This window comes from Dipodomys spectabilis, unplaced genomic scaffold, assembly GCF_019054845.1.
Source record: "Dipodomys spectabilis isolate Male_0828 unplaced genomic scaffold, ASM1905484v1 ptg000335l, whole genome shotgun sequence".
NCBI lineage: Eukaryota > Metazoa > Chordata > Mammalia > Rodentia > Heteromyidae > Dipodomys > Dipodomys spectabilis.
In genome coordinates this window covers 6035658-6062406 of record NW_024871012.1, presented here as the reverse complement: position 1 = coordinate 6062406, position 26749 = coordinate 6035658, and the positions used below count along the sequence as shown (strand labels likewise).

At 52.3% G+C, this 26749-nt stretch overlaps 1 protein-coding gene across 1 annotated transcript in view; it reads right to left on the bottom strand.

The window, feature by feature from the left end:
- Positions 1-11990: 11990 nt before the first annotated feature.
- The window catches only part of LOC122095130 (spermatogenesis-associated protein 31D3-like), a 38088-nt gene continuing 23329 nt past the window's right edge, over positions 11991-26749 (bottom strand). The window contains 1 exon segment of the mRNA XM_042665614.1: positions 11991-12221. Within this exon segment, the coding sequence (XP_042521548.1) occupies positions 11991-12221 (231 nt within the window).

Below are 26749 nucleotides of genomic sequence, written 5' to 3'. Positions count from 1 at the left end.
AGGTTCAAAGCTAGCCCAGGCAGGAATGTCCATGAGATTCTTATCTCCTATTAACCACAAAAAGCCAGAAGGGGAGTTGTGGCTCAAGTGGTAGAACACTAGCCTTGAGCACAAAAGCTTGGGGGTCCTGAGTTCAAGCCCCAGGAAGGCAAAAAGAAAAAAAAAACAAAAATTCAACAAATTAGGGCTAGGAAGGTGGCTCAGTGGTAGAGCGCTTGCTTTGCATGCATGAGGCCCTAGGTTTGATTCCTCAGCACCACATAAGTAAAAAGAAAAAAGCTGGAAGTGGCGCTGTGGCTCAAGTGGTAGAGTGCTAGCCTTGAGCTGAAGAGCTGAGGGACAGTGCCCAGGCCCAGAGTTCAGGCCCCACGACCGGACCCCCCGCCCCAAATTCAACAAATTAATATATGACAAACAAGATACGTCACAAGATCAAGTGGATGTGATACTGTTTATTGTTTTCTACACCGTTACTGGTAACTGCAGCTGAATCTTATACAGTGCCTACTAAGTGCCATTCATTTGATACTTGTGACCTGCTTGTGCAATCCATGTATCTCCTTAATGACATGGATGCCTTCATGTCCCCATGTTCTGTGGCATGAGTGTTCTAAGAGGAAGAACTGGTCTGTCAGTCCAGGGAGAGTGTCCTGAGCTGCTCTCCTGACCTGGTGCTTTAGTGATAAGCACTGAGCTAAAAGTTGGGGCAATCTCTTCTTAAAGACCTATCTACAGTAATACTGGGGACCAGTGCTCAAGCCTGTAATCCTAGCTACTTAGGAGGCTAAAATCTGAGGGTTGCAGTTTGAAGCTAGCCTGGGCAGACAAGTCCATGAAACTCTTATCTCCAATTAACCATCAAAAGGCCAGAAATAGAAGTATGGCTCAAGTGGTAGAGCATCAACCTTGAGCAAAAAAGCTAAAGCCCCACAACCAACCAAAAAAAATAGAAATGAAGGAAGAGGAGCTGGAGGAGGAGGAACGGGAGGAAGAAGAAGAGCAGAATGAGGAGAAAGAAGAGGAGCAGGAGGAGGAGGAGGAAGAGGAGGAGCAGGAGGAGGAGGAAGGTCTATGTAAGCAAGGAACAAACAATGTTATTAGATGGAGGCACTGGTTTTCAGAAACACCTTCAAAGCTGACTTCTGTATAGATCTGTAATTCTATCACTAATCCAAATTATATAAAGGAGCTAGTGGGGACAGACAGATATGTAGGTACTCCAAAATATTGCTTTGTGATCTGAAAACTATACCAGGTCCATGCTAAGATGCTGAAATATGGCTGCCATTCTACTTCTATTTCAAATATGTGTTCAGAAGTAAGCTAATACCTTTTTCCTCCAAGCATGATCTGTTGACCAGCAGAATTTCAGGCCTACCTTAGAGCTGCTAAATATGAATTTATACTTTATAACATCCCTAGGAAATTCCTGTGCTCTGTAAAACTTGAGAAGCTTTGAGCTAGAGTAAAAAAAATACAAAGCATTTGGATCTTTTGGAAGCCCAATCATCATGTATGGCTGAGATATTTGCATTGGTCATTTTTGTGTAGTTATATCCAAATACTTCACAGGAACAAAGGAAGGAATTGTCTGTTTTGGCTCATGGTGTTAGAGATGTTAGCTCATCATGGTTGAGGATGGGGTAGAGTAGAGCAGCCCACATCTGAAGGCCAGGAAGCAGAGAAAGGAGAGGGAACTGGAGACCCTGTACAACCTTCAAACTCCCCCCCTTAACCTACTTCCTCCAGCCAGTCCACCCTCCCAACGTTTCCATAGTCTCACAAAATAGCAGCATTAGTTGGGCAGTATGCCTTGAAAATATGAGCTGGGGAGGACATTTCGTTTTAAGGGTATAACATTCTGCCCCTGGGCCCTGCAGGATCATGTTCCTCTCTCAAGGCAAAATCTTCAAGACTCTCCAAAGTCTTAACAGTTCCAACAATGATCAAGAGTCTAAATATAAAGTCTTTCATGAGACTCAGGGAACTTTAGACTCCTGTAAAAAAAAAAAAGTAAAATCATCTATACGTCTTCTGGGTTCTGGTGCTCACATCTGTAATCCTAGATACTCAGGAGGCTGAGATCTGATGCTGCTTGTGGTTCAAAGTAGCCTGGGCAGGAAAGTCAGTGAGACTCTTCTCTTTAATTAACCACTAAAAAGCCAGAAGAAGAGCTGTGAGTCAAGTGGTAGAATGCTAACCTTGAGAAAAAAAGCTCAGAGATAGTACCCAGGCCCTGAGTTCAAGCCCTGAGACCATTACAAACACACACACACACACACACACACACAGAGGAATTTTATTTGCTGGGCAATGGATGGATCTGAAGTGAAGCAAGCAGGCTCAGAAAGATAAGGAGCTCAGGTCTTCTCTCCTATGCAAATCTTTTTTAACTTTGTTTTTTGTTGCCAGTACAGGGCCTTGAATTCAGGGTGCTGTCCCTTAGTTTTATTTGCTCAAAGCTAGCCCTCTACCACTTGAGCTACAGCTCCGTTCCTAGCATTTGGGTGGTTAATTGGAGATAAGAATATTAGATTTTGTTGGCTTTGAACTACAATCAGACCTCAGCCTCCCAAGTGACTAGAATTATGGGCGTGAGCCACTAGTGCCTGGCACACATGTAGATCTTATACCTAAAACAAACACATACAGGTCATACCAGACTGACTAAAGTATGGTATAAGCTAGAGTGAGATTCCATGGCATAACCCCACCAAAAAGCTAATAGTTTAACAAACATGAATATCAGGAAACTGAAATGTGTCTTGACTAGAGCAGGTGGGTGCTAAAGGGAGGGGAAGTGCATGGAGGGAAGAATGGTGGGAGGATGTCCACATCAGTCTCAATATACACACGTGAAAATGGAACTTGGAAACGGAATGAGGTAGGTGAGTTGGGATAGGTGGAGGAAGGGAAACTGACGGAGGGAGAATGCTTGTACAAGATGCACAGTGCACATAAAGGGACACGTTAATCAAAACTTCTGTAAAACTATGTGAAGGTAACAATAACAAACATGGTAAAAATGCGTCCGACAAGTCACAAAAGGCCCTGTGGCTATCATGAGAGGTACAGGGAGAAGATGCCCACCACCGGTGATTAGGGAACTATGGATCAAAATTGAATACAAATGTATTAAAGTGACCACAACAAAGAGGGCCGATTGTGCTAGGTTCTCAGAGGGGATGTGCTTGACATGTCCCAGAGGTTTGCAGAGCGATGGTGTGGGGAGATGGTGTGCACTGCTGGCTCCCAGTGCATGCCAACAGGTGAAGGCAGGGACAGACACACCCATGTTCATACAACATTGTTCACCACTGTCAGAGTTGCCAGAAGCAGCCGAAGGGCATCTTGGTGGTGACTGCGCACAGAGAACACTATGTGCATGCAATGGAGCATTTACACACTGTGGGCTGCACACTGAGAACACGGCGTGTGCACACAGTGGAGCATTTACACAGAGTGGGCTGCACACAGAGAACATGGTGTGTGCACACAGTGGAGTATTGACACACAGTGGGCTGCACACTGAGAACACGGCGTGTGCACACAGTGGAGCATTTACACACAGTGGGCTGCACACAGAGAACATGGTGTGTGCACACAGTGGAGTATTGACACTCAGCGGGCTGCACACTGAGAACATGGTGTGTGCACACAGTGGAGTATTGACACACAGTGGGCTGCACACTGAGAAAACGGCGTGTGCACACAGTGGAGTATTGACACTCAGTGGGCTGCACACTGAGAACATGGCGTGTGCACGCAGTGGAGTATTGACACACAGTGGGCTGCACACTGAGAACATGGTGTGTGCACGCAGTGGAGTATTGACACACAGTGGGCTGCATACTGAGAACATGGCGTGTGCACACAGTGGAGTATTGACACTCAGTGGGCTGCACACTGAGAACACAGCGTGTGCACACAGTGGAGTATTGACACACAGTGGGCTGCACACTGAGAACATGGTGTGTGCACACAGTGGAGTATTGACACTCAGTGGGCTGCACACTGAGAACATGGCGTGTGCACACAGTGGAGTATTGACACACAGTGGGCTGCACACTGAGAACATGGTGTGTGCACGCAGTGGAGCATTGACACACAGCGGGCTGCACACTGAGAACACAGCGTGTGCACACAGTGGAGTATTGACACACAGTGGGCTGCACACTGAGAACACAGCGTGTGCACACAGTGGAGTATTGACACTCAGCGGGCTGTACACTGAGAACATGGCGTGTGCACACAGTGGAGTATTGACACACAGTGGGCTGCACACAGAGAACATGGCGTGTGCACAGTGGAGTATTGACACACAGTGGGCTGCACACTGAGAACATGGTGTGTGCACACAGTGGAGTATTGACACTCAGTGGGCTGCACACTGAGAACACGGCGTGTGCACACAGTGGAGTATTGACACACAGTGGGCTGCACACTGAGAACATGGCGTGTGCACACAGTGGAGTATTGACACACAGTGGGCTGCACACTGAGAACATGGCGTGTGCACACAGTGGAGTATTGACACACAGTGGGCTGCACACTGAGAACATGGCGTGTGCACACAGTGGAGTATTGACACACAGTGGGCTGTACACTGAGAACATGGTGTGCACACAGTGGAGTATTGACACTCAGTGGGCTGCACACTGAGAACATGGTGTGTGCACACAGTGGAGTATTGACACTCAGTGGGCTGCACACTGAGAACATGGTGTGTCCACAGTGGAGTATTGACACACAGTGGGCTGCACACTGAGAACACGGCGTGTGCACACAGTGGAGTATTGACACTCAGTGGGCTGCACACAGAACATGGCGTGTGCACACAGTGGAGTATTGACACACAGTGGGCTGCACACTGAGAACATGGCGTGTGCACGCAGTGGAGTATTGACACACAGTGGGCTGTACACTGAGAACATGGCGTGTGCACACAGTGGAGTATTGACACACAGTGGGCTGTACACTGAGAACATGGCGTGTGCACACAGTGGAGTATTGACACACAGTGGGCTGTACACTGAGAACATGGCGTGTGCACACAGTGGAGTATTGACACACAGTGGGCTGTACACTGAGAACATGGCGTGTGCACACAGTGGAGTATTGACACACAGTGGGCTGTACACTGAGAACATGGCGTGTGCACACAGTGGAGTATTGACACACAGTGGGCTGTACACTGAGAACATGGCGTGTGCACGCAGTGGAGTATTGACACACAGTGGGCTGTACACTGAGAACATGGTGTGTGCACACAGTGGAGTATTGACACTCAGTGGGCTGTACACTGAGAACACGGCGTGTGCACACAGTGGAGTATTGACACACAGTGGGCTGCACACAGAGAACATGGTGTGTGCACACAGTGGAGTATTGACACACAGTGGGCTGCACACTGAGAACATGGCGTGTGCACACAGTGGAGTATTGACACTCAGTGGGCTGCACACTGAGAACATGGTGTGTGCACACAGTGGAGTATTGACACACAGTGGGCTGCACACTGAGAACATGGCGTGTGCACACAGTGGAGTATTGACACTCAGTGGGCTGTACACTGAGAACATGGCGTGTGCACACAGTGGAGTATTGACACACAGTGGGCTGCACACAGAGAATATGGTGTGTGCACCCAGTGGAGTATTGACACACAGTGGGCTGCACACTGAGAACACGGCGTGTGCACACAGTGGAGTATTGACACACAGCGGGCTGCACACTGAGAACATGGCGTGTGCACACAGTGGAGTTGACACACAGTGGGCTGCACACTGAGAACACGGCGTGTGCACACAGTGGAGTATTGACACACAGTGGGCTGCACACTGAGAACACGGCGTGTGCACACAGTGGAGTATTGACACACAGTGGGCTGTACACTGAGAACACGGCATGTGCACACAGTGGAGTATTGACACACACACAGTGGGCTGCACACAGAGAACACGGTGTGTGCACATAGTGGAGTATTGACACTCAGTGGGCTGCACACTGAGAACATGGTGTGTGCACACAGTGGAGTATTGACACTCAGTGGGCTGCACACTGAGAACATGGCGTGTGCACACAGTGGAGTATTGACACTCAGTGGGCTGCACACAGAGAACATGGCGTGTGCACACAGTGGAGTATTGACACACTGTGGGCTGCACACTGAGAACACGGCGTGTGCACACAGTGGAGTATTGACACACAGTGGGCTGCACACTGAGAACATGGCGTGTGCACACAGTGGAGTATTGACACTCAGTGGGCTGCACACTGAGAACATGGTGTGTCCACAGTGGAGTATTGACACACAGTGGGCTGCACACTGAGAACATGGCGTGTGCACACAGTGGAGTATTGACACTCAGTGGGCTGCACACTGAGAACATGGTGTGTGCACGCAGTGGAGTATTGACACACAGTGGGCTGCACACTGAGAACATGGCGTGTGCACGCAGTGGAGTATTGACACTCAGTGGGCTGCACACTGAGAACATGGTGTGTGCACGCAGTGGAGTATTGACACACAGTGGGCTGCACACTGAGAACATGGCGTGTGCACGCAGTGGAGTATTGACACACAGTGGGCTGCACACTGAGAACATGGCGTGTGCACGCAGTGGAGTATTGACACTCAGTGGGCTGCACACTGAGAACATGGTGTGTGCACGCAGTGGAGTATTGACACTCAGTGGGCTGCACACTGAGAACATGGTGTGTGCACGCAGTGGAGTATTGACATACAGTGGGCTGCACACTGAGAACATGGCGTGTGCACACAGTGGAGTATTGACACTCAGTGGGCTGCACACAGAGAACATGGCGTGTGCACACAGTGGAGTATTGACACACTGTGGGCTGCACACTGAGAACATGGTGTGTGCACACAGTGGAGTATTGACACACAGTGGGCTGCACACTGAGAACATGGTGTGTGCACACAGTGGAGTATTGACACTCAGTGGGCTGCACACTGAGAACATGGTGTGTGCACACAGTGGAGTATTGACACTCAGTGGGCTGCACACAGAACATGGTGTGCACACAGTGGAGTATTGACACTCAGTGGGCTGCACACTGAGAACATGGTGTGTGCACGCAGTGGAGTATTGACACACAGTGGGCTGCACACAGAGAACATGGCGTGTGCACACAGTGGAGTATTGACACTCAGTGGGCTGCACACTGAGAACATGGCATGTGCACACAGTGGAGTATTGACACTCAGTGGGCTGCACACTGAGAACATGGCGTGTGCACACAGTGGAGTATTGACACACAGCGGGCTGCACACTGAGAACACGGCGTGTGCACACAGTGGAGTATTGACACTCAGTGGGCTGCACACTGAGAACATGGTGTGTGCACACAGTGGAGTATTGACACACAGTGGGCTGTACATATAGAACATGGCGTGTGCACAGTGGAGTATTGACACACAGTGGGCTGTACACTGAGAACATGGTATGTGCACACAGTGGAGTATTGACACTCAGTGGGCTGCACACTGAGAACATGGCGTGTGCACACAGTGGAGTATTGACACTCAGTGGGCTGCACACTGAGAACATGGTATGTGCACACAGTGGAGTATTGACACTCAGTGGGCTGCACACTGAGAACATGGCATGTGCACACAGTGGAGTATTGACACACAGTGGGCTGTACATACAGAACATGGCGTGTGCACAGTGGAGTATTGACACACAGTGGGCTGTACACTGAGAACATGGTATGTGCACACAGTGGAGTACTGGTCCTGGGAACGAAGGTAAGAGGCTGACTGTCAGGCCCAGCGTGGCGTTCCTGAGTCAGGCAGGCCCTGTGCCCCTCCTCCTAGACTCCCTGAAACCCTGTCTGCTCATCCTGGCTACCCAGGACCCAGCCCCGCCCTCAGCCGGGGAAGGTGATAGGAAGAGGAGCTGAAGGCAAAGCCAGGGAGAGTCTGGTACAGCAGTCAGTGCAGTGGTACCCAAGACAGCACAGGACCCCTCCCCTCCTTCAGGCCCAGTGACCTAGTCTCAACTGGGACTGAGCCCACCCACCGCACCCCCAGCCCTAGAATCTGGACTCCTCCAGGAGACCTGCCCACGTTGTAAGCATTCCCAAGAACTTGAAGTTAAACAGAGCTCAAACAAGGGCACACACGTAGTCGGAATCACTGCTCAGTGCACACAGTGCACACAGCACACCACAGATAATGTGGCACAGTGCCCAGTCATGCTTGTCTGCCTGCTTTTCTCACAGTGCTGATGGACACCTATGCTTACAACTTAGCCTCCTTGTGAAAGAGGAGGACACACGGATGCGCCTCCTCCCAGGCTCTCCAAGAACATCATCCGCATCCACTAGTCCATGAGCGGGAGCACAATGGTGAGCACTCAACCAGGAGGAGAGCACTCACTAGGAGAGGATACGCACCAGGAGGAGAGCACTCACTACCAGGAAAAGAGCACTCATGAGGAAAAGAGCACTCACCAGGGTGAGGAAGCCGTTGTAACAATGGTTTACAGCATTCCCTGGCCTCCTACAATCACCCCAAATATGTCAGTATACCAGGATGAGATCTGGAGGACAGATAGCTGCCTCAGTGACATAGCATGGGAACAAGCCCTACTTAGGCCCAAGTGTCTCCCTAGACATCACCCTTACCAGCCTATCCCTCCGGGCTGCTTACCGAGGTATTCAGGACTTGCCAGGCCTCTCTGCGCCCAGGTATCTACCCAGACATCTCACAGGGCACATACAGTTCACCTGCCTGTTCTGCTGCTACTGCATCTGTAGAGAACTTCTGGAACAGAAGTGGAAAAGTCCTTCCACTGTCTAAGAAATGAAGTTCCAAGTCCTCATGCTGGAAAAGATGGTAGTGTTTCCCCCCAAGTCTTCCATGGCCAACATCCTTCTGGAGGGCAAGGAAAGGTCAGAAACAACCTCCCACACCCCATCAAGTGTTGCAGATAGCAGAGTTTTGCATAACCTCTTCCCCTAAACCCCTTCTGAGCCCACAGGCACAATCTCCACAGTTATTTGAGCCAGAACTGTCTGTTTCCAAAGGGAAATGAGGCATATGAGCATTCCACCAGGTCCATGTGAGAGCTGGCCTGCATCCAAGCACAGAACTGGCCACAAGAAGAGGTGGTCAGCAACCCGGTAGCACAACCTCCACAGGAACACCCACAAAACGTATGGCCTCTGGGAGTCAGAATCAAGGCATGCAAAGGCAGGACAAGGGCAGTGGTTAAACGTGAACAACAGCCAGTCCACCACTCCTTCTGACTTACAGCTACATATCCACGATCAACAAGCCTCACAAAAACTAAACCTCAGATGAAGATTAAGGAAATTCTAGAACACAGGGAAGACTTCAGGAGTCAACAATATGAACACCAAAATGTTCCAAATCCAAGATAGAGAATTAGAACAAGGATCAAAGCAAAGGAATCCCTGGTGCTGACGCACTGAAAGGTATTAACACTTAAGTGGTATGACATCCTAAAAATGGCCACAACAAAGAAAAATTGACACAAGTATCAATCTTTGCAAGAAAAGTCATTTTTGTTACTGTTGTTGAAGTCAAGGGCAAACTTGTATGCCTAATTTATGTCTCTGTGTTAACAGAAGTAGAAAAGGCCCATCTGGAGCATAATTCAAGCTCAGAGCAGGCTAGACAGAGGGAGAAGAAGAGCAGAGGTACGGTCAGATGAATAAGGTTTTGCAGCCATTGTAGGATCTGGTTGTTCCTTCCTGCTACAAAATACAAATTCCACAAAATGTTCAATTTTTACTTTGTAGTTTGCAAATATACAAAATAGAAGTTTGCTTAAATTTACATATTTATTAAGGCGAGGAACTATGTAACACGTTAGCTCTGCTTAAGGCATACTTAGGAATAAACCATTGTACAAGTTACTGTGCCTCTGAAACCACAGTTCATAATAGACTGTCTACATAAAAAATGTTAAAGTAAACCAAGTATAACTTAGTCATACATGTAGATTGGAAGACAAAAATAGAGTCCTTGTCAAAGCATACAGCAGTTTGAGAACTTTGGCTTCCTCTTTTGGTACCTTTAGAACTGAGACTCATCGAGCACCTTCATTTAGGCTATTAGAACACATTCTGTACAGGAAATTTCTTCCTCTTCTTTTAACTGAGAAGGCAAAGGGAATACAAGGTGATCTTGATAGTTATATTGCATCTGATACAATCTGTGAGAGCCAGAGTGGGAGGCCACAAGAGGCAGGCCTCCTGGAGCGGGGCAGAGCAGAGGCCAGGCCTGTGGAGAGGGGAGCCCTGTGGGATGGAGAGGCCTGCTGGAAGGAGAGAGAAGCCCAGGACAAGGCGGTTACAGACCAGCTAGTAAAACTCCTTTGTCACCTTTGGCTGTGCCTCCATGGATTTTCCCTCCTCTGAGGTCATTACAAATTCAAGGGAATTCTGGTCTTCCCTCCCCCCTCTCCCCCCGCCCAACTGACGGATCTAATGTATACCCCATCATCCACAGCTTCCAGTCATCCCCATGGCTGTGTTTTGTAAATCCAGGTATATTCAAGTTGATTTAGAATTGGAATGATAGCAGATACAGTCTCAGACCCATCTGTTCAATTTTATTTTTTAATTTTACCTTTGGATTCCTCCTTTCTCTTGATTATCCATTCACAGGCAGACATTGGAAACTTGCCCATGGTTGTAGTGCTTTGCCAACATGAGCTTTCCCCCATGGGAAGACAGTATGAAGGATTTTCTTCTGGCAGTATGGGTCTCTGTATCCGCAGTCTGGGATTTAACAGTGTCTCTGTGTGTCAGGCCAGGAGACCCACCTGGACAAGGCCGTCTCTATGAGTCAGGCCAGGAGACCCACCTGGACAAGGCCGTCTGTGCATCAGGCCAGGACACACACCTGGACAAGGCTGTCTCTGTGTGTTAGGCCAGGGGACCCACCTGGACAAGGCCGTCTCTGTGTGTCAGGTCAGGGGACCCACCTGGACAAGGCCGTCTCTGTGTGTTAGGCCAGGGGACCCACCTGGACAAGGCCGTCTCTGTGTGTCAGGCCAGGGGACCCACCTGGACAAGGCTGTCTCTGTGTGTCAGGCCAGGGGACCCACCTGGACAAGGCTGTCACACTTGTGGCACTAGAATAGCAGCACCACTAGTGTTTCCATTAGTGCCTGGTCAGTTCATCAGAATGGGCAAACTTCTACCCAAAGCCATCCCAGTCACAGTGGTAAGGTAAGGTGTCTCACCTGTATGGGTTCAGAGATGCACCTTGAGAGCTCCTTGGATAGGTTTGGCTGCAGCCCATGCACTCACATGAGTGGGTGGCCTTTGCATGGCCATGACCTTCTTGCTTGGCTTTGGCTCCTCTGGCAGGTAGGAACCAGGTCGTCTGCTTGGGCAGGCAGGGTGGGTAGTTGGGCCCTGGATGGGCATGGGAGCCAGGGGGTAACGCAGGGTGGGGTGAGAGTCTCTGTTGACTATCAGTTCCTCGTGACAGGCTCGGGTAGTCCTACTGGGGAGCTGCTGCCCCAAGGACAATTCCTGTGTGCTGGGCTGTGGCTGTTGCTGAGTTGGGGTCCTGCACCCAAGTGGGCTTCCAGGCGTTGGCCAATGGTGACAAGGAGACTGTGGCCTGTCATCGTAGGGCACTGCCACCACTGGGTGACCACCTTCAGGGCTGCCTTTGCTGACCCTGATGGCCGACAGGCTGCCATGCTCCCTGCCAGGGGTGAATAAGCCCATTTTATAGAGAGGAATTACTATTCTTCAGTGCTAAGGCTGGCATTGGTGGAAGGTCACAGGGCTGGAAGGTGGACACTGGGATTTGTACTCTGCTCATGCAGCTTTAAATTGAGTCTCAGACTTGAGCACCGTCCACTGCAGGGCTGGTTGGAGCAACAGCTGTGGGGTTCCTCCCTCAGGATCTTGGACTCAGAGTGTGTCTGCAGAACCCACTCTGCCCCGTCAGCTTCTCCCTTGGGTAGCCTCCATCAGGGTCTTTGGTTGAGGGCCAGGCTCTGCCTGCTGCCGGCTTGCAGGCTGGCCTGCTCTGCAGCCAGCAGAAGCTCAAAGTGTTTCATGTACATGCACACCAGAGACTCTAATGCATCTGGGCCCACATCCTGAGGGCCACTGCCCAGCAGAGAGCACAGCGGAGCCTCAGAGACCTGGGAAGACCTCTCTTGGATTGCCGGCTCTGTTCCCTCTTCCTTTTCATCACACTGTCACAAACCCATGTGTGCTAGACCAAGGAGTGGGTGGCTGGCAGTCCCCAATGGGACTTCGTTGCTGTACTCTAACACACTTCTTCATGCCACATCCTGGGCTCGCTGCCCACTGGTGGCAGTGCTAGATAATCAGGCCACCACTTCGGGACAAAAGGAGCCCTCCTGCGGTTTGGTGCAAAGGGTACATGTCCAGCGCTTGTGTTGCTAGACATGTCCTCAATAAGGGGTCAATAGTGTACTCTCTGGGGCCTCTTCTTCTCTGGGAATGGTCAGTCCTTGCTTTATTCACAGGAGTGGCATCTTAGTCAGATCCAGGAGATGTGCAGCCTGGGAGTGTGCCTGACTTTCATGTAGAGACTTAGATGACTGAGCCAGCCATGGGTGGACAGGGAACTGCTTCTGCAGCCAAGTTACCTTGATGAGTTCTTGCTTAGAAGATGGCCTGGCTCTAAGCAGATCTCAAGGTGAAAGCAAGAGTAGATGGGCTGGGCCACATCTGTAATCCTCACACTTAGGGGGAAGAGACAGGCGGTAGAGAGCAGCTGGAGGTCAGGCTTTAACGCTATAGTGAGATTGTCTCAACAGAAAGCCAAGGGCTGAGCAGGTAGACCAGTGGTTAGAGCAGTTTTCTATTGTGTGCAAGTGTCTGGGTTCAATTCCCAGCATTCTGAGGACACCATGGACACAGGGTCTGTTTCCTGACCTCCTTTCAGAGGTACAGGATCTAGCCACTTGGTCAAGATGCTTTGCACCCAGAAATACACCAATACTACCTCAGTCCTGCACTGCCGGTGAGCCTTCCCCGATCTGTCTGCCCACTGATGTGGGCCAAGTCATCGCTCCTGCTTCCCCACCACTGTGGCATGGGACCCTGCCCTGTCTGCTCCTTCTCAGGATTGTGGTGACTGGCACAAGCCATGCTTCTCAGGTAGAACCAGACGTGTTTTTGAACAGTTCCTTGGACCTGTTAGTCAGGCCCTGGACCTCAAGGAATCTGCTGTTCAGATGTGGATGTGTGGGGACTGACAAAGCCACAGCTGAGGGCAGAGACAGGGCCTGCGTCCCAAGGCTCCTTCCCCATTGGCACTTATCTCTGGATTACACCCAGCCATGTCCTCTGCTGCTCTGATCCTGGAGGTAGCTAGCACTAGGGGATCACACTGTATGTCCCTGGATGCTGAGATGTAGAGATTGCTGAAGCATGTCCCCCGGAGTTGGGGGGGGAGGCTTTCTGGGTAAATGCTAAGGAAAGTATTGGGTCAGGTTGGAGAAGGCCTTAAGCTGCTGATGGGCATGGCCAGGGGTGGCCAGAGCCTGCCTTTTAGATTCTGAGTCTATTCCTAGGTGTGGAGTCAGTTGTACTTTACTCAGATGTTATAATTTAAGGAAAGAGTGGTTTTCTAGTTTTACTTCTGCTGTCCACATGGAAAGGACTCGGGTGATTCACATCCTTTCCAATGCTTAGTATTGCCAGAGTTCTTAATTATGGCCAACCAAATAGCTGCAGAGTAGCATTTCCCTGCTGGCCCTGACATGCGATTTTGTAACCACCACCCATGTTAATCACCTTTCTGCATGCTTGCTGGCTGTTGGCATTGCCTTTTCTCAGAGACATCTGCTTGCATCTTTGCCTTTTTCATTTGTGTGGTGTTTGCTACTTTATTGTTCAGTGGGTATTCAGTGTCCTTGAGATGAGTCAGGTGGAGGGGTATGGGCATCTGCCTTGCACTCTCCTTTCTTGGGAGACATTGAGGCACCCTTGCCAGACAGAGTGGAGGAGCTATGTCACCCCAAGGGGGCACTTGGGCCCCTGCAGTTCTGTGGGGTTTGAGAGTGGCAGGATGAGCAGAGGCCTGAGTCAAGACAGGCCTGGGTCAAATTCTGCTATGTTACTGACTGCTGGCCGGGTCTGGTTAGCACTTAGCCTCAGTTTCTTCTTTTGTAAAGAGCTAGTAAGAAAGCCCCCTCCCAGGGGAGTTTGCAGTCTCTGCCAGGAGGAGGGGGTACAGCTAGTAGCATCTCCCAAAGGTTGATCTTGTAGGTGACAGCAAAGGGACATGCTTTGAATCCTTGTGAACCTGCTACCTGGGCAGGCTGATTCCCACTGTCTGTGTGGATAAGCAGCTCCTGTTTCAGGGATGAGCTTGCCAGGGAGAGAATGGATATCCCAGGACCTGACCTGCAGCTAGGGGGATATTTTCTGCATGTGTCATGCCTGTCTTCACCTGTCATTTCCTGCCTGCTCCAGCACCTTGACAGAGCCGGTAATGGCCAGCATCTGTTATCACTGGGTGTGCATTAGGATGTGATGGGCTAGCCAGTGAGGAGTCACCTTGCCACAGCTCTGAGCAGGGTAGGGCTGAATCTGAGTTGTTCTACGGTGGTCTCTGGCATTGCCACAGGGTTTCTGAGGTAGTGAGATCTGTCTCTGGATTGTTCCCATCTCTCTTGCCACAGGGCTGCAGCCCAGATGTGCTTATAGGGACTCTTGGTCAGCAGGAGGCTGCTGTTAGCCCCGTTCCAGTGTGGCCTCCTTTGGTTCTCAGGTCAGGAGCCCCTCTGGCCACTCCACACTCAGAGGAGCCAGGCCTCATCCTTTCCTGCTCTGCTTGGTGCCAGCCATTGTGAGGAGCCTCTGTTGGCATGGGAGAGGACAGTCCATCAGGAGTGCTGAGTCCCTCCTGCTTACCTGTGATCCTGCCCATGGTTCCGGCTGGACTTGAGGTGGTTGGGTTGGGTTGTGGGCTGAAAGATCAGCTACCTTCTCGAAACAGAGCCCTTGGCCTATCTGGAGGGACAACTTGGCCCTGTCTGATAGCCTGGTAGCTGCTACCCAGCTCTGGCTCTGTTGGCTCAGTGGGAGTGGAGGCCATGGTGCAGGTGAGGAAGGTCCTACAAGCCCAAGGAGGACATGTGGCCTGAGCCTACCTCTGGCCTTTGCATTTTTGTCTTACAAGCTTAACTGTCTCTGGTCCTGGAGGAGCTCAGAGTCCAGAAGCAGAGAGATGACACAGTAAGTCCCGACACACTTGCTTGTCACTAGTGGCAAAAGGCAGCCCAAGGTGTAGGCTGTCAGGCATCCTGGACCTCAGACATGCAAGAATTCTAGTCCTATGCCATCAGGACCTGTCCTGCAGGCAGAGAGCTTATGTCATGGTAAGATACAGTGTGGCAAGTGCCAGGTGGGCTTGCCATGGAGACACTCTCCCAGGTCAGACTGCTGAGTGGGGTGGGCAACTTCACCTACCCCTACCAAGTGCTGAAATAGCATTTTGTAATTAGTTGGGAGGAGGATGGTGGAAAGACTGCATAAGCAGGGTACAGAGCAAGATAGCTGGAACTGAGTGGTGAACACAGTACTGCAGAATGAGGAACAGGAGCCTGGAAACAGTTTACAAGGAGCCTTGTTGAGGTTTAAGTGAGTTCAGTGGGCAGTTGGAGACCAAAGGCAGAGAGATTAGTGTTCAAGGCTAGGACTTACAGGGGCTTGGAGGGTCTTGAGGACCCTGAGGTTGAGGTAGCAGAGGTAGGATTTGGCGTGGCTGTACGGGGTGGTGGATGCAGGAGCGTGAGGGGTGGGACGTGAGGGAGTGGTGGCATTCTGGCCTGTGCCGGCGGCATGCGTGAAGAGGGAAAGTAGAGGGAAAGGGCATCTGAGGGCCGGCTGGAGTCTGGGGCCAGGCCCTTGTATTGGGCCACTGAACCAGATGTGCTCAAAGTCTCTGAGTGATGAGCCTTTTCCAGGGTGCCCCTACATATGTGCAGGCATTTGATCTGTGTAGATCTGTGGTCCCATTGTATGTGGTCAGGTGGTATTGGCCCAGATCACTGGACAGGAATATGGACACCCTTTGCCCATAGGTCAGCTCTGAGGACCAGCAGAGTGGAAGGAAGATCTGCACTGTGCTGATCCTCCTTTTCCAAAGCCTGAAGGATCAGACACAGCAGGCTGAGGCACGGCTGTCAAGGACGTGGGATGGGGTTCCTCCGTGGTAGCATTTGAGGGTGTGAACTTGAGGTAAGCTGGGCAGTACTGCTTGTTGGCCACACCAAAGACTTCATTTTAGACACAATACAGGAGGCCTGGTGGCATTAGCTGGTGAGTTCTTTTTTTTTTTTGTCGGTCGTGGGGCTTGAACTCTGGGCCTGGGCGCTGTCCCTCAGCTCTTCAGCTCAAGGCGAGCGCTCTACCACTTGAGCTACAGCGCTACTTCCGGTTTTCTGGTGGTTTATTGGAGATAAGAGTCTCACAGTCTCTCCTGCCCAGGCTGGCTTTGAACCGCGATCCTCAGATCTCAGCCTCCTGAGTAGTTAGGATTACAGGCGTGAGCCACCAGCGCCCGGCAGCTGGTGAGTTCTTGTTCCCATCGCTCAGCTCCATGGAAGGGTGGCTTGGCCAGCCCAGCACGGTGAGTCCCATACAGGGCCCATTGTCCTTCCTCCTCTGGGGCAGGTGGGAGGTCTCCAGACGGATGGGCAGCAGAGGACGGGGTGCTAGGCGATCCAGAGCCCTCATTCCCCTTCGCATGTCACTGACACCGGGAGGGTCTTTCTCCCCCTACGAGCCCCGAGGCCGACCCTTCTCTCACCAGCCAGACAGCAGCCCCGTAAGTCCATGTGTTATGGTACTGACCAAGACACCCCAAAAGCCTCCACAGAGCCACAAATAGCCCAAACAGCAATGGAGAACCATGCCCCTCCCTCCCACCCTCACGCTTCTTGCTGCCCATATGCCATCCCCCACCCTCCGTCTTTTCAGGCCTGTGCACATAGGAGATGGCCCCAGCTGGCAAACACCAGCTGACCCTCCACCTGCCTCAGTGTGACCACTAGGCACCTGCGTTGGCCACTCACTTGGGTGAGTGTGTGTGCACACTGCTTCCCACACAACACACTAACACTGGGTCGGGCTTGGAGACAGTCACACAGGGCTTTCTCTGTGATCACCACAACTCCCTCCCTCTTCCAGATATCCTTGGTGGGGAAGTCACAGAAAGGGCCCCACATAACGCAACCAGGACCCATTTCCATGTCCTCTATCAGCCTGCCCACAATTTTGAAAACCACCACAGGTGAAAGCTGCTCACTGCCCACATGGGGACCAAGGCTTCCCGGGGCCTCCACACCTGACGGCATGGCACTCGGCATGGGGACCAAGGCTTCCCGGGGCCTCCACACCTGACGGCATGGCACTCGGCATGCTCTGGCCGTGTCTGACATGGGCTTCCCGGGGCCTCCACCACCTGACTGCATGGCACTCGGCATGCTCTGGCTACATTCTGACATGTCCCCTTCTGGCCACACCCACTGCCACCTCAGCCCTTGAGCTAGGGACCTTAACCCCTTCTCTATGTTCTGAGGCATTCACCTTCTGTGTGTGTGTGTGAGTGTGTGTGTGTGTGTGTGTGTGTGTGTGTGTGTGTGTCCCAGGCCTCTCCTTGGTGCCCAGTCTGAAGGGTGGTGGCGTTTGCTTTGAACCTCTACCCCCAAGCCTCCAGTGGAGTGGGCCAAACTTGGATGAGCGAATCTTGTCTCCCTGCATGGTGGGATCACGTTTCCATCTGGACAGTAACACAGGGCACTTGTGGCAGAGGGCAGAGTGCCAGCACCTGCCCACCTGCACACACACAGCCTTTGGTCCCACGGGGGCACTGTGTTTCAGCAAACAGGCCCTGCGAGTGACCAGGTGAGCCTCGTGCTACAAGGCTCTGGCTCACATGGCCAGAGCTGGAGCTCATCTGGGGACTCACCCAGGTGGGCATGTAGGTAGAATTACTAGGACCTTCACTGTGCTGTGGTTTCGCTATCTACATTTTCCATCAGGTGCTCGGTGACTGCCTGTCCTGCCTGCACGAAACTGATGAGCCTGGATTGGTGCCGAAAGCCCTAGCCACATGGATGGAAGGACTGGCTGCTGCTGCCCATAGCGAGCTACCATGGAGCCCCAGGCTCCCATCACCCAGCCCCATGGAGTTTTGTGCTGGCCAGCCCAGCACTGTGAGTCCTCCACTGGACCCCTCGTCCTTCCTCCTCTGGGGCAGGTGGGCAGTGTCCACAGGGACAGATGGCAAAGGACAGGGTCCTTGAGACCCAGAGCCCTCACTCCACTAGCCACTGGAGGCCATCCTGGCCTCACCGTCATCTCTCTTCACGCCCACAGGTGTGCCACACCCACCTGCCTGGTAATTTATGGCTCCTGGTGTGTGGCGGGTCTTACTTTGTCAGCCAACTCTGTGTCTCTCTGCATGGCCCATTCCTAGAGTAAAAACTGCATCATGATGGTCCTGACCCTAGAGGATGCATACACCCTCTGGACATGACGACCCTAGAGGATGCACACACCCTCTGGACATGACGACCCTAGAGGATGCACACACCCTCTGGACATGACGACCCTAGAGGATGCATACACCCTCTGGACATGACGACCCTAGAGGATGCATACACCCTCTGGACATGACGTCCCTAGAGGATGCATGCACCCTCTGGGCATGACGCAGGCACCCTGTCCTGCACAGCCACAGCTCTTATGACCCCATCCAAGCACTGCGCTCTATCCAAGAGGCCCCACAAGTGACCAGGTGAGCCTTGCAGGACAAGGTCTCACCCAAGTGGGCATGTAGGAAGAACTGCCGGAATCCTCACTCTGCTGTGGCCCATTTGCCCGCATTTTCCTGTAGGTGCTTGGCGGCTTGCCATCACTCCTGCATCAAACTGATGAGCCTGGACTGGTGCCCAAAGCCCTATCCCCATGGACCGAGGACTGGCTGCTGCTGCCCATAGGGAGCTCTCTCGTGGAGCCCTGGGCTCCCACTGCCCAGCCACATGGAGTTTCACCCTGGCTAGCCACGGCCTGTGAGTCCCCTCATCCTTCCTCCTCTGGGGCAGGTGGGAGGTCTCCATCAGGGCAGACGGCAAAGGGCAGGGTCCTTGAGACCCAGCGCCCTCACGGGGGCTGGCTTGTCACTCCACACTGGGCGGGCGGCAATGCTGGCCTCACTGCCATCTCTCATCCCACCTGCCACCAACAGTACAAGTCTATGGGCCCTGTTGCTGTCGGAGGAGGTGCAGGCCCATCCGCTTCCACGGGGCCACAACAGCCGAACAGCAGCCACCCATGCTCCTCCCTCCCACCCTCATGCTTCTTGCTGCCCACATGCCATCACCTGTCTTTTCAGACCTGTGCACAGGAGATGGCCCCAGCTGGCAAACATCAGCTGACCCTCCACCTGCCTCAGTGTGACCACTAGGCACCTGCGTTGGCCACTCACTTGGGTGAGTGTGTGTGCACACTGGTTCCCACACAACACACTAACACTGGGTCGGGCTTGGAGACAGTCACACAGGGCTTTCTCTGCAATTGCCACAATGCCCTAGGCTCCCTCCCTCCCCAGACATCCTTGAAAAAGAGACCACTGAAAAGGGCCCTGTGCCAATGTAATCCTGGCCCTGTCTCCATGGTCAGTATCCAACACTCCCCCAGTTTAGACACTCCTCACAGGTGAAGGCAGCTCGCTGCCCACGTGTGAAACGAGGTATCACAAGAGCCACCTCTACCCAACTGCATTCACTTGGCACGCTTTGGCCGCATTCTGACATGTCCCCTCCTAGCCAGTCCTGGGCCCATCACTGCCTCTCAGCTCTGTTGCCAGGGGCTAACACCTTCCTCACCTTCTGTAGACTTTCACACGTGCACGGGTGCGTGTGTGTGTGTGTGTGTGTGTGTGTGTGTGCGCACGTGTGTGTATGTGTGTGTATCCCATGATCCTCCTCAGCTACCCTTTCTAAGGGTGGTGGAGTTTTTTCTGAGCTCCTGCCAGCAAGCTTCCAGAGGGATGGGTCTTACTTTGCCAAGAGATTCTGCCCATACCTAGAGGGACAATGGGATGATGGTTCTCACGATTGTGGAGGACAGTAACAAAGGCAGCTGTTGCAGATGCCCAGGGGGTATCCACAGCACTTTTGGCTCCATGGAGGCACTGTGTTCCAGAAAACAGGCCCTGCAAGTGACCAAGTGAGCCCCATCCTGCAAGGCTCTCGCTGATATGGCCAGCCGGAGCACACCCAGGTCTCACCCAAGTGGACATGTAGGAAAAATAGCTGGAATTTTCACTCTGCTGTGGCCCCCTTGCCCACATTTCCTGCTCACAACTACATTAAATTGATGCCCCTGGATTGGTGCCAGAGTCCCAGTCAAGGTGGATAAAAGAACTGGCTACATGTGGCCATAGTGAGAGCTCTCCTATTGAGCTCCTGCTCCCACTGCTCAGCCCCGTGGAGTTTCGGCCTGGCAAGCCAGCACTGGAAGGCCTCTACGTGGTCCCTCAGCCTTCCTCCTCTGGAGCAGGGGGATTTCTCCCAAGGGACACATGGTGTCAGACAGGTCTTTGCAGAACCAGCCTTCACTCCTCTTCACCCCTTCACGGGCCTCTCTGTCATCTCTCCTCTTACAAGCCCCCAGGTGCACCCGCTCACTCAACTGCCAGCCATCAACCTGCAAGTCTGTGGGATTTGATGCTGCCTGGGAAGGTGCCAGGCCCAGAAGCTACCATGGAACCACACATAGCCTCAACCATTACCACATAGCATGCTCCATCCCCTCCCAACCAATGCTTCTTTCTGGCCTCATGCCACCCCCAGTCTTTTCATAAACACATGCTGGGAAGGGCTGGCTGCATCTGCCTGTATGAGGCTCTCCCATGGAGCTCCCAGCCCCTGTCCTCCCATTTCAGCGGAAGCATCTGGAGCCCACTGGGTGAAGGCAACTGGCTTGGTGCTGTTCCTTCCAAAGAAGGGATAGCCAGCCTTAGGTACACGTACACACACAGAGGAGAGGGCTGTACAAGGGCAGAATGCTGTGTGTTGTGTATGGGGGAGACACCAGGAGAAGAGTGTGTGTGTGTGGGGGGGGGGGCATCGTGGAAGGACTGAGAGCAATCGCTGTGTGGATGCCTCTGGAGACTGAGCTCCTGAGCTCTGCCAGCACTGCTGCTAGCACTGGGTGGATGCCTCTGGAGACTGAGCTCCTGAGCTCTGCCAGCACTGCTGCTAGCACTGGGTGGATGCCTCTGGAGACTGAGCTCCTGAGCTCTGCCAGCACTGCTGCTAGCACTGTGTGGATGCCTCTGGAGACTGAGCTCCTGAGCTCTGCCAGCACTGCTGCTAGCACTGGCACTTGTGCCATCTTCCAGCTCACTGACAGCAGAGCAACAGCCATCACCCCAAATGCTCTGACCACAAGCTTCTGCATGCAGGGAACCTTGCCTAAGGGCTCTTCTGAGGGCTCCCGAGCTGAGCACCACATTGCACCAGCCCCTGCCACACACCTGCCTGCCCTGTTACTCACTAATCCTCTGCCTTCTTTCCCCTATGACCTATTGTTTCATTTGTTTTTACTGTTTTTATTGTTAATTTCAAGAAAAAAAAAACCTTCACACAATGACTTCTCTCTAGTGGAATAAAAAAATTCCAATCCATGGCCCCAAATCATTTTCTAGGTGGTACAGCCCCTGGCACTGTCTACTAGGGAACACAATCCTTGAACAGTTACCTTTCAGAGGACCTCCCCACCTTTGCCTCCTTGTTTTTGGCAGCCAAGAAGCTATCCAACCTTCCTTATTCTGGATTCCTTACCTTCCTTGCTGGTAGCCTGTTATCTGCCCACATAGTAGTAGGAGTAGTACCTCTGATTCAGGTCACAGGCCTCTGTGTCCCAATGGGAAATGGAAGTTAGAACAGAACTCACAGGGCAAAAAGGAAAGCCCAGAAAACCTTGTTTGCATCTTCCCAGGGTGGCATGGACGTTGGAGGACAGGAGTGCAAAGGCACACACAGAGGGAAGGGCCTACTCCAGCTGCTGCCCAGTCCAATGCAGGGAAACTACCCCGGAGGGCACATGTTGAGGAGACTTTCCTGGGGCCCAAAGCACACACAAAGGTCTTACCAGCAGCTCTCTCGCTCAGGGATCCATGAGGGGGAAAGAGGAAGGGAGAGCCTGTCTGTCCAAAGGACATGGCCAGCCCATGTCCTGTCTTCTGCTGATGACCCCACATGAACAGCTGGAACTAAAACACACACACACACACACACACACACACACACACACACACACACACACACACACACACACATGCACACACATGCCCTGACAAAACAACCAGCCTGTGTGCAAACCAACACACACGGTCTTCAGATAGCATTTCTGGCCAGCACCCTGGCAGGTGGGTTGGAAGGAGCTGCTGGCCAGCACTGAAGAGAATGTAGAATGGGGGAGGCAGACCACTGGGAGAACTCTTCCCTAGATGAATCTTGGCTAGCTGGGAGAACCCATCCAAGCGCTGAAGAAATAGGTCACTTGAATTAATAACAGCACCAATGCTGGGGATTCATGCCACGGGGACTTTTGCACAACTCATCAGGATATCTTGGCAAGACTACTTACTCCTAATAGCACTGGGAAGAGCAAGAGCTTAGAAGGCTCTAGAATGTTCTCACAGACAGCACCAATGGATACTCTTGGTCCATGGCTAGCAAGGAATAGTTTGGGGGGAGGAGAGCAGACTTAGGAAGGGAGGGGAGGGGGAAGCGATTGGACAGTCCCAGTCTCTGCCAGAGAGCCTGCAAGAACCCTAGCAAAACCTTTCCTTTTCCTCAACAAAGCAGGTATGGAGATCTCACTGTGGAACGCACTGCACCTGGCTTAGAGGTTCACCTGAGCAGAGACAGAACAAGGCACCTCTGGCTCCACCAGACGCAGACACATCCTGGCCTCCCCGACCCAACCCGACTGACCTGACCGGCTCTGACACATCCTGGCCTCCCCGACCCAACCCGACTGGCCTGACCGGCTCTGACACATCCTGGCCTCCCCGACCCAACCCGACTGGCCTGACCGGCTCTGACACATCCTGGCCTCCCCGACCCAACCCGACTGACCTGTCCGGCTCTGCTCTGGTATGAATTCTGCCAGCCATTGTTTTCCTCACCAAGGGACCGCAGCCTGCAATGTGCTCCTCGTGGGCTGCTTTCCTAGAGGAAGGTTCATCACATGCCACGTCTATCCTCTGCGTCCTCAGCTTTCTTTCAGTGAAAGACAGGTGGCTTTCCTTCAGGGCACTGAAGCAAAGACAAGGTCTTTTCTGAGAAAAAAGAAGGAATTTCACAGGAGTAAGAGCAGGGGGATGTTCAGAGGACACTATTAAGGAGCCATAAATGTCTGTTCCACACCTATATATACTCCCATATGAGGTTTATCACACCTAACTCTGTCACATGCAATGAAGGTGCCCCAGAAAGGAAAGTTCTTCAGAGTATGATCTCCAATTAAACATAAAAAACCCACAAGTGATGACATGGCTCAAGAGGTAGTCAGCGTCATCCTTCAGGACAAAAGCTCCGTGACCATTTCCTGGCTCTGGCACTGAAAAAATAATAGTAATAATTTACAGAGATAAGACAGATCTGTGGCCATTGGATAAGAAGTCCACTCAAATCAGGTGATTGGGAAAGTTGAGATCTCTGAAAATGATTTTTTATGGAGTCCTACTTTTTTTTTTTTTATCTTTGTGGCCAGGTGATCTTTGCTCTAAGTTTAGCAGTCCCATTACCACCTTGGTTTCCTTTCTGTGGTTGCTGGTGGCTATGATTCTAAACTCTTCAGTCTGACAGGATTACAGCCCTGCGTGTCCCTGTAGAAAACACTGGAGACCACACAAAGCTTTTACCAGTTTGTTGACATCAGACAAAGTGTTGGCACCATCGTCGTCTCACACTGAACCTGACAGTCATGACACAGAGAAGCTGCGCTGCTGAGAGGAAATCCCCCTCCTACTGCGGTAGCTCATGCCAACATGATGTCACCCACTCAGTACTGCCCTACACATGCAATCGCACTGGGCATGACTGTGAGGGAAGCACTGTGGGCACTGCTGCATTCACTGTATCTTGTTCCTTCGTGTTTCCTAGCATTACCCCAGCACTTGCTGCTCACGACTTACCACTCACTTCCAGGGGCAGCTGAGTTCTCTTGGGCTGGACAGGCTGTATAAAAATCAACTTCCTTTCTTAGAAAAAATGCCTACCAAAACAACCACTGGGCCTCCCAACATTAGTGAGAACTGAGAGCAGAAAGGCCGTGGGCAGGGCCCCCTGCAGGACAGCAGCCAGGGATGCATACAGATTTGTCCACCAGCCGAACAACTGCCCTGTCTTCAGTCATAGAACCAGGGGGCTGTTATCAGGCTCAAACAGCCAAAACACAGGCTCAGAGCTGCAAAAGAACAAAGTTTCTGAACACTATAATCAAATTCCACTCAGAAGTGAACCAGATGGGGAGACATTCATCTACAAATACTGGTAGATGGTAACCTGCCTCTATAAAACCTTAAAAGAATCCAAAGATGGAGAAGATAGGAGTAACAGCCTTCCCTGATGACCCTTTAAGGGAAACGCATGCAAATGCATGCTTCCTGCTGACACTCTGCAAGCTCTTTGCCGATCATGGAAAAGTCTACCCTGCTGCCTAGCCAGCCAAAAGACCTTCTTATCCATCCACCAAGGCACAATAGTAGAGTGCTTAGATAGAATTCAGAAGGCACTGGGTTCAACCCCCAGCATTTTACACACACACACACAACCACCACCACCACCACCACCACCACCAATATTGTGACACATGATCATGATCCAGGGCTGTCAAATTCCAGATCTACAATCCTCCAAACAGCCCTAAAGAAGCCATTCTTTTCATTCTGAGATAAGGACATTTAGTTGAATATTAATATGGCCCATCCCCTCTCCTGCCATTGAGAAGGACTCAGCAAGTTTGCTGTCTCTAGAACACCAGCCCAAGCAGAAGCAGCACAAGCTTCATCAGTAGGTCCAGCCTCCAGCTCCACAGAACCAAGAACATTATGCAAGACAGTCATCTCAGTCAACACCGACTTCAGGATGTGCTTCATCAATAACACAGGTCAAGCCACAGAGATCACAATGGCAGAAAACTCAACAGCAGCCACTTCTGGCTGTGGGTAATGCTCTGGTAAAAGAACTGCTCTTCCTAAAGTCTTAATGGCCTTTGGCTGAGGCTCCATCAATGCCTGATACTGGATGCATGGTGTACTTCCCCCCCCCCCCCCCCCCCCCCCGTGTTCACCCACAGCTCAGTGTGTCTAGTGCAGTGACTGCAGAAAGACAGGTGGGAGCCCAGACTACACAGGCCTCCTCAGACCCAGGCCTCACAGATTGGGGCCTCCTCAGACCCGGGCCTCACAGACGGAGCCTCATAGACTGGAGCCTCACAGACAGGGAATCATAGACTGGGGCCTCACAGACCAGAGCCTCACAGACAGGGCCTCACAGACCAGAGCCTCACAGACCAGAGCCTCACAGACAGGGCCTCACAGACCAGAGCCTCACAGACAGGGCCTCACAGACCAGAGCCTCACAGACAGAGCCTCACAGACAGGGCCCCAGAGACCAGAGCCTCACAGACCAGAGCCTCACAGACAGAGCCTCACAGACCAGAGCCTCACAGACCAGAGCCTCACAGACAGAGCCTCACAGACAGAGCCTCACAGACCAGAGCCTCACAGACAGAGCCTCACAGACAGAGCCTCACAGACAGGGCCTCACAGACAGGGCCTCACAGACAGAGCCTCACAGACAGGGCCTCACAGACAGGGCCTCACAGACAGGGCCTCACAGACAGAGCCTCACAGACAGAGCCTCACAGACAGGGCCTCACAGACCAGAGCCTCACAGACCAGAGCCTCACAGACAGAGCCTCACAGACAGAGCCTCACAGACCAGAGCCTCACAGACCAGAGCCTCACAGACAGAGCCTCACAGACAGAGCCTCACAGACCAGAGCCTCACAGACAGAGCCTCACAGACCAGAGCCTCACAGACAGGGCCTCACAGACAGAGCCTCAGAGACCAGAGCCTCACAGACAGAGCCTCACAGACCGGGCCTCACAGACAGAGCCTCAGAGACCAGAGCCTCATAGACAGAGCCTCACAGACCAGAGCCTCACAGACAGAGCCTCACAGACAGGGCCTCACAGACCAGAGCCTCACAGACAGAGCCTCACAGACAGAGCCTCAGAGACCAGAGCCTCACAGACAGGGCCTCACAGACCAGAGCCTCACAGACAGGGCCTCACAGACAGAGCCTCACAGACAGAGCCTCACAGACCAGAGCCTCACAGACAGAGCCTCTCAGACAGAGCCTCACAGACCAGAGCCTCACAGACAGGGCCTCACAGACAGAGCCTCACAGACAGAGCCTCACAGACCAGAGCCTCACAGACAGAGCCTCACAGACCGGGCCTCACAGACAGAGCCTCAGAGACCAGAGCCTCATAGACAGAGCCTCACAGACCAGAGCCTCACAGACAGAGCCTCACAGACAGGGCCTCACAGACCAGAGCCTCACAGACAGAGCCTCACAGACAGAGCCTCAGAGACCAGAGCCTCACAGACAGGGCCTCACAGACCAGAGCCTCACAGACAGGGCCTCACAG